The sequence below is a fragment of the Pygocentrus nattereri genome, chromosome 3 (assembly GCF_015220715.1).
Source record: "Pygocentrus nattereri isolate fPygNat1 chromosome 3, fPygNat1.pri, whole genome shotgun sequence".
Taxonomy (NCBI): Eukaryota; Metazoa; Chordata; class Actinopteri; order Characiformes; family Serrasalmidae; genus Pygocentrus; species Pygocentrus nattereri.
The window spans coordinates 49,299,509-49,307,755 of record NC_051213.1 but is presented as its reverse complement, the minus strand read 5'-3'; the positions used below and the strand labels follow the sequence as shown (position 1 = coordinate 49,307,755).

The 8,247-nt window shown below is 43.6% G+C and overlaps 1 protein-coding gene across 1 annotated transcript; it reads left to right on the top strand.

Moving 5' to 3' along the window:
* The first annotated feature begins 621 nt into the window (after positions 1–621).
* Positions 622–6,497, top strand: LOC108437445 (tripartite motif-containing protein 35-like). The gene is made up of 6 exons (XM_017714539.1): positions 622–1,017; positions 3,754–3,849; positions 3,943–4,173; positions 4,253–4,275; positions 4,361–4,479; positions 5,974–6,497. Exons 1-6 carry the CDS (start codon positions 622–624, stop codon positions 6,495–6,497), a joined length of 1,389 nt encoding a protein of 462 aa, XP_017570028.1.
* The last annotated feature ends 1,750 nt before the right edge of the window (positions 6,498–8,247 follow it).

Sequence of the window (8,247 nt, the reverse complement as noted above, 5' to 3'; positions counted from 1 at the left end):
CAAAATATGTTATGACATGTTTTTGGTATTGTTGAATGGCAGAGTTAAAATGTTGCTGAACATTGCCTTCAAAGGCGACTTGCTCTTCAGGCAGCATCTCAACAGGTTTAAAAGGAATTTTAGTAGGCATCACATTCAGGACACTAGTAGTTAGAATTAAGGTACAGTGCACACTTCAGTCCGGGAGCATAATCGAACCATAACCCACTGAAATACTAACAAATACCAACTTTTCACCTGGAGGAACTGATTTAAGCTCCACAGTCAGACCTTAAACCCACTGCTGGAGCTTTGAGGGAACATCTACACTGCTTTATTTATAACACACAACGTATTTAGGGACCAACATCAGTCTGTTGTGTTGGTTCTGCTGCCACATGTGCTGGAAACCTGAGCTGCCTCTAGTCGTTCAGTGCAGTTATCTCCTCTTCTCTTCTTCAGCCCCTCAGGCAGCAGGCATTTAATGTATGAAGATCAGTCCATAGATATATGCCATCTTTGTGAATGTGACCAGGCAACATTCCATGCGCTGTGGTTTAAAATGATAAGTGATCTTTCACACAAGCACACACAGCTTTCTGCTACTCTAATGAGCACTTCTGCCAGTCTGCCAGGGAGAAGATGTCTTTCAAAGCTTTCTCAGAGCAGGACCTCTCCTGTCCTGTGTGCTGTGAAATCTTCAGGGACCCTGTTATTCTCAGCTGTAGTCACAGTGTGTGTGGATCCTGTCTGGAGAAGTTCTGGGAGAGCAAAGGATCCAAAGAATGTCCGCTTTGCAAAAGAAAGTCTTCAATGGATCATCCTCTTACAAACTTGGCTTTGAAAAACCTGTGCGAGGCTTTTGTTCAGAAGAAAAGTCCAAAAGCTTCAGAAGAGGATGAGACACTCTGCGGTCTACACAGCAAGGAACTCACACTCTTCTGTCTGGATGATCAACAGCCTCTGTGCTTGGACTGTTCTAAGATACACACCAACCACAGATTCTGCGCCCTTCAGGAGAAAGCAGATAACTTCAAGGTAGGTACAACTGTTTGTTGTAAATAGACACTCATTTCAAGTTTGCAGCCTGCAAAAATGAGCAGGGCTGACCACTGTGGAACATCACCTCTGTTTTTAAGAACAATAATGATCCACTTTTGAAGGCAGAATCTTTGGCCATTCTTCTGTCTTCCACAGTATAACCATACATGGCCTTTGTTGTCATTTTTCAAGCTTAATTAGATACATTTTTAAAGGGAGGCAGGTCTGGAGAGCAGGCAATTCAGACTAGGAGGCCCAAACAAAGAAGAGCATTCCTTTTTCTACCGTGTGTATATAGCACTGCCACTGTTTTTACAGCCCCATTTCCAAAAAGGTTGGGAGGCGGTGCAAGATGTCAATAAAAACAAATTTCAGTGATGTGCGAATCATTTAAACCGTATATCTAATTGAAAACAGCACAATTTGAATTTGATGCCAGCAACACAGTACAAAAAAGGTGGGATGGGGGCGTGTTTACTGCTGAGCTTCATCACCTCTTCTTTTATCAACACTCATTTGGGAACTGAGGAGACGCTGCTATAGCTGAAAGTGAAAGTGAAATATTTGTTCTTGTTTGATTCAGGATTTCAGCTGCTCAACAGTTTCAGGGCCTCATTTGCTGTATTTTTGATTTGATAATGTGCCAAATGTTCTCAGTGGTGACCGCTCTGGACTGCAGGCAGGTCAGTTTAGCCCCCAAACTCTTAAGGAGCAATGCTGCTGTAATACATTTCAAATGTGGTTTGACATTGTCTTGCTGAAATAATCATTTTTCCCTGAAAAAGACGTCGTCTGGACGGCAGCATAAAACATATGATTATCGTTCAGCATTAATGGCTTCAAATGTCTTTGGTCAACCATCCAGAGCAATGGACAGTGTAGAAAAGAGGTGAAGAAGAGGATGCAGGCAGGATGGAGTGGGTGGAGACGGGTGTCAGGGCTGATGTGTGACAGAAGGATAGCAGCAAGAGTGAAAGGGAAGGTCTACAAGACAGCAGTGCGTCCTGCTATGATGTACGGTTTGGAGACTGTGGCTCTGTCTAAAAGACAGGAGGCTGAGCTGGAGGTGGCGGAGATGAAGATGCTGAGATTTTCGTTGGGAGTGACGAGGATGGACAAGATTAGAAATGAGCAGATCAGAGGGACAGTGAAGGTGGAGCAGTTTGGAGATAAAGCCAGAGAGGCCAGGTTGAGATGGTTTGGACATGTGTTGAGGAGGAATAGTGGATATATTGGGCAAAGAATGTTGGAGATGGAGCTGCCGGGTAGAAGGAGAAGAGGTAGACCTCAGAGAAGGTTTATGGATGTAGTGAAGGTGGACATGGAGATGGTTGATGTAATGGCACCTTCACAGATGAGCACATCACCCATGCCATGGCTGCCCCCCTAAACCATCATGAATACTGGGTTTAGAACAGCTCTAATAACAAGCTGAGTGGTCTTCAGCCCGGAGGACACAGTTTCCATGATTTTCTAAAAGAATTTCAAATGTTGATTCGCCGGACCACAGGACACTTTTCCACTTCCCCTCAGTCCATTTTAAATGAGCTCAGGCCCAGAGAAGGTGGCAGCGTTTCTGGGTCCTGTTTATATTTGGGTTCTTCTTTGTGTTTTAGAGTTTAACAGCGTTTGTGGATGCAGTGATGAACTGTGTTCACAGACAGTGGTTTTCAGAAGTGTTTCTGAGCCCATGCAGTGATTTCCACTACAGAACCATGTCTGTTTTTAATGCAGTGCTGCCTGAGGGCCCAAAGATCACGACCAGCAGATACTGGTTTTCAGCCTCGTCCCTCACAGACAGAGATTTCTCCAGATTCTCTGAGTCTTTAATGATATTCTGCACCGTAGACGATGAAAAGCAGAAGCTCTTTTATGCTGTTTTATGTTGAGAAACGTTCTTCTTGAACAGTCTTTCACAGAGTGGTGAACCCCTCCTCATCTTTCCTTCTGAAAGACTCTCTAAGAAGCTTTTTTAAACCCAGTCACGTCACTGACCTGTTGCCAATGAACCACCAGGTGTTTTTTTTAGCATTACACAACTTTACCAGCCTTTTGGGACCACCATGCCAACTTTTTTGGAACATGTTGCTGGCATCAAATTCAAAATGAGCAAATATTAAAATCTCGCAGTTTCAACATTTGATATGTGACCTTTGAAGCATTTTCAATGATTAAATGATTTGCGCATCATTGCATTTTGTTTTTGGAAATGCTTTGGGAAATGGGGTTGTATTTTAATTATACCTACTGGAAGGTTGCATCCCATATTAAGAGCAATGGCCACAAGTTGATTTAAACATAAAAAAAAAAATCAAAAATCAAAAGAATTGGCATAGTGTAAGTACACTTGTAGGTAAACTGGAAAATGTTAAGTTACGACCTTTATTAGGCTCAGGGCACATCGAGGGTGACGCTCATTTACAATGTAGTGAAGTCATTCCATTCGGTAGGCTAAATAGAAGCAGTGAATATGTCGCTTCTGTCAGATACATTTAAGTGTATCAAGGTAGACTAAGTGAGGTCCTACAGGTTTGGTCTAGTTGGTTTGGAAATGAGGTCACCACGCACGTCCTTAACTGGAGGCATTAATTAACCAGTTAAACCAAAGGAATTCGTTTCTTCTTCCCCATCCATCTTCTTCCCATGCTTTCAGATTGTTTAGATGAAAAACGCTCATTCAGAAATCTTTATCAAGGATGCTAATAATTACGAGGCTGACTGTTTTTGTTTCAGACTGAGCTTAGTGCTGCACTGAAGTCCCTAAAGGAGAAACAGAAGATCTTTCAAGATTGTAAACTGAACTGGGACAACACTGCAGAACATATACAGGTTAGAATGAAGAACTAAAGAGATTCAGAGATCATGACTCTGAACATCATTCCACAAACAGTCGTCTTCATTTGAGTTACTCTCCATTTCCAGAATCAGGCCCAGGACACAGAGAGGCAGATTAAGGAGGAGTTTGAGAAGCTCCACCAGTTTCTACGAGACGAAGAGGCAGCCAGGATAACAGCTCTCAGGATGGAAGAACGGCAGAAGAGTCAGATGATGAAGGAGAAGATTGAGAAGATGAGCAGAGAGATAGAAACACTTTCAGACACAATCAGAGCCATAGAAGAGGAGATGGGAGCGGCGGACGTCTCATTCATAAGAGTAAGCACAGTTTATTCAGTATTTGCACTGGAAAACTGAAAATGACGCACTCATTGAGTTCAATCCAATTGTTTTACAGAACTACAAGGCCACACTGGAAAGGTGAGTGGTGTGTCTTCTATCTCTTTGGTTTCTGTGGGTCTAAACCCAAAGCTACAGCAGAACTAAGCCCTGAATGTTCTCTCAGAGCCCAATGTAAACTGCAGCATCCAGAGAAGCCTTCAGTAGAACTGCTTCATGTGGCGAAATATCTGAGTAACCTGAAGTACAAAGCCTGGAAGAAGATGAAGGAGATTGTTCAGTACTGTAAGTTTTCCCTTTTGTAGTAAATTTTTGTTCTCTTGTCTTGTTTCCCTTTTTCTTTTGCCCAAGCTATTAACTGGACCAGAGGTGTAAAATCCAGGTCCAGAATCATTCCCAGGTCCAAAATCCTTCCCAGGATTTTGTTCCTACAGCTTGGCTTCTCCAGTTTAGATCAGACCACCAGCAGAGCTGTCCAGGCAGTTGGAACCAAATCCTGGGAAGGATTTTTACTTTCTGGACCTGAATTGTACACCTCTGAACTGGACTAAGTTTAATGGAATCTAATGGAACCCCTTTTCAGTCTCACTGTACGTAACTGGTACTAGCTAGAAAACAGTAATGTACCTCATGAAAGATTTGCAGCAGCTGAAACGACCAGCTGACTCATCTTAGTTCAGGTTTCTGTAATGTAATTTGTGTGGATATACTGGTGTTGCGCCGGTACTGCCAATGTATCGGTACTGGTACCAAAACTGCCACTTAAACACAGTATCAGCAGTGGCAGTGAGCCCCTCAGACAGCCGCTCCTCTTCCTCGGCCCCTCAGACAGCCGCTCCTCTTCCTCGGCCCCTCAGACAGCACCTCCTCTTCCTCGGCCCCTCAGTCAGCACCTCCTCTTCCTCGGCCCCTCAGTCAGCACCTCCTCTTCTTCGGCCCCTCAGACAGCACCTCCTCTTCCTCGGCCCCTCAGTCAGCACCTCCTCTTCCTCGGCCCCTCAGTCAGCACCTCCTCTTCCTCGGCCCCTCAGACAGCACCTCCTCTTCCTCGGCCCCTCAGGCAGCACCTCCTCTTCCTCGGCCCCTCAGTTAGCACCTCCTCTTCCTCGGCCCCTCAGACAGCACCTCCTCTTCCTTGGCCCCTCAGACAGCACCTCCTCTTCCTCGGCCCCTCAGTCAGCACCTCCTCTTCCTCGGCCCCTCAGTTAGCACCTCCTCTTCCTCGGCCCCTCAGACAGCACCTCCTCTTCCTTGGCCCCTCAGATAGCACCTCTCCACTGCTGTAACATTCGTTCCTGAGGACAAAAGAAAACCCCTAAATACTGACGCTAAACGAAGCTAAACGCTACTAAACGCTGAACAGCCAGTATTTTAAACCGAACTCTCTCGCTTTGAGGAGCCAGCACGTTTACACAGTTAGCCTTTTCTAAAATTCACCCACCATGTTTATCAGACCGGAGCGAAGGACCTCTCAGCAGGTGAACAGCATTGTGGGATTGCCTTCACCGACAAGGATACATGCGATTCTGCCTTCAGATTTGGTCAAAATAAGGCACCTTAGAAGAAGGCAGCTGCCTTATGATGCCTTCCAAATGGAACAGGAGCGTGCAAATGCTGCCTTAGAATGCTGCCTACTTAGACAGCTGCCTTCCGATTGGAATGCACCAATAGGATTCTGTAGATGTAGTGTTTCCTTGTTTGTATTAGTTATTATGTTATTGTATATATATATATATACACATATATATGCCTAATCAACGTTTCAATGTTTTTCCGTAGCTCCTGTAACTCTGGACCCCAACACGGCTCATCCTATACTCATTCTGTCTGACGAACTGACCACTGTGAGACTTGGGAATGAGAGACAGCAGCTTCTAGATAATCCAGAGAGATTTGATCATCAGCGTTTTGTCCTGGGATCGGTGGGCTTTAACTCGGGGGTACACTCCTGGGATGTTGAAGTGGGAGACAGTAAATTCTGGGGTCTGGGTGTGATCATAGAGTCTGCTAGTAGGAAAGCAAACGTGGACTCCAGGGGTGGAATGTGGGGGATGTTGTTTTATAACAGTGTATATGCAGCAGGGTCTTTAATAGGAAAACGCACCCCCCTCCCAATACAACACAAAGTCCAGAAGATCACAGTGAAGCTGGACTGGAACAAAGGAAAACTGTCCTTCACTGACTCTCTCACTAACACACACTTATACACTGTGAAACAAAGATTCATCGAGAAAGTCTTTCCATTGTTCTATGTTGATGAAGACGATGCTGTTCTTAAAATATTACCAAAGTCTAATCTGTAAAGCTGCTGCTGCAGCTGAACAAAGGCATTGGCCTGGTTTCTATTCAAACGTTTTGCAAATGTTCTGCGCATTTATGAAATTTTGGCTGGAAAAAAAACGCAAATGACGTCATGTTTCCATCGTCTACAGTTATGCAAAGAAATTTTTGATAACATAGGCTACCATGATTAGGGGCTGCATCGAAACAGTCAGTTCCCCCTTACGGCTTGATACATCATCGTTTATTCAAAAAACCCTTCACTCTTTCTCACAATTTGGCTTTAGTTATATTCTAATTTGTTTCTCCTTGTCCTAGCGCAAAACTCTTTTTTTTGCGATATTTGGGTGATTTTTTTTTATTTATTTAATTTTTTTTAGGCCTTTTCCATTCAGCTTTTTTTTTGTTGCATTTTTGAAATTCACAAAAAAAAACTGGCAGATGGAAAACCCACTTTTGACAAATTGTATTCCCATTATAAGGGATGAACCAATCAACAAATCAGCTGATCTCAATTCGAAATTCGATTATAGACAGAACGGCCAACCAATCAGTTGCAGACTGTTCAGTCATGGGTTAGTCAATCAATTTGGCAGACACACTTAACCAGAGTGACCGACAATCAGTTTTACAGAGATAGATGATGGTAGAGTTAGGAGTCTTTCCCAAGGACTCTTACTGATATAGCGGAGGATGCCTGCCCAGGGAACTGACCCCAGTCTGCAGCGTGGAGGGCAGACATTGAACCCGCTACACTATACCATTCACTGTACCTCTTGTGACTATATGTAGGGGTGGTCTTTGCAATAGGCAAAGCTAGGCAGCAGTCTAGGACGCCCATGAGCCAAGAGCCCCATGAAAATAGCTGTCAGATTTTTTCAGTTTTTCAGTGGACTTTTCCATCTTGTTACATGATTACACCACTGTGTGAAGATAGACTGGTATGAAATGCATCTGCTTTTCGATGTATGATTTTTCTGGATGTTGAGAAGGAAATTCAAATAGATTTTTTATTGAAGTGCAGCAGAGGAACATAAAAACAACAGCAAGCGAGCGTTCAAACATGGTATCAGAAAGCCTTTGAGATGTCTACAATAACAAAGTCAAATGTGCGCATCAAGACTAAATGCATACAGACCTATTAGAGCAAAGCTTTCGCTTAAATGGGGGCTATGCTACTGAGCTTGGATTTATCTGCTACTCATATCTGCTCAGTCTGCTCCTCCAACTTTCAGCGCTCTCTCACACTGCTTGCTCATAAGACATGGTGAAATAGGGAGGAGCGTTGATTAGTCTCAGCAGAGACAGCGCCAGTGTCGGGTGTAACGTTCTTATCTTTTGCCTAGACCCCAGAATCACTAAATCAGCCCCTGAGTTTAGAGCCAATATATGGGGTCAGTAGTCATAGTTTATCATGCGAAACACATTCCTACACCAACATAGTAAAGAATATAACAACGTCATGACTTTTTCTCGTAGTGAATCAGTGGAACACTTCACAGTTTCAATTCTTGTGATTACATCACGGTCGCTGATTTAATAAGAATTACGTTACTTGCATAACTCATATTATTTTGCGTGCAATGCACTTAAATCATAAGTTTCCTCTATATAGATTATCTGTGTTTAGGCTTGTATGTAATTAGTATGTGTATGTGCTGACTGTGAATGTAAGCAGCCCAGTGTGAGTAGCTCCATAAACTGTGAGTAGCCAACAAACTGTCCAGTCATCTAATCATGATATCAAATGGACAGATAAAGATCTCCGTGCAG

Bases quoted from the DNA above. Each gene is read 5' to 3' on its own strand.
- LOC108437445 (XM_017714539.1), top strand. From the start codon at position 622: ATGTCTTTCAAAGCTTTCTCAGAGCAGGACCTCTCCTGTCCTGTGTGC. The intron at 4,174-4,252 runs GTAAGCACAGTT...ATTGTTTTACAG, and splicing joins CGGACGTCTCATTCATAAGA to AACTACAAGGCCACACTGGA. The intron at 4,480-5,973 runs GTAAGTTTTCCC...GTTTTTCCGTAG, and splicing joins GAAGGAGATTGTTCAGTACT to CTCCTGTAACTCTGGACCCC.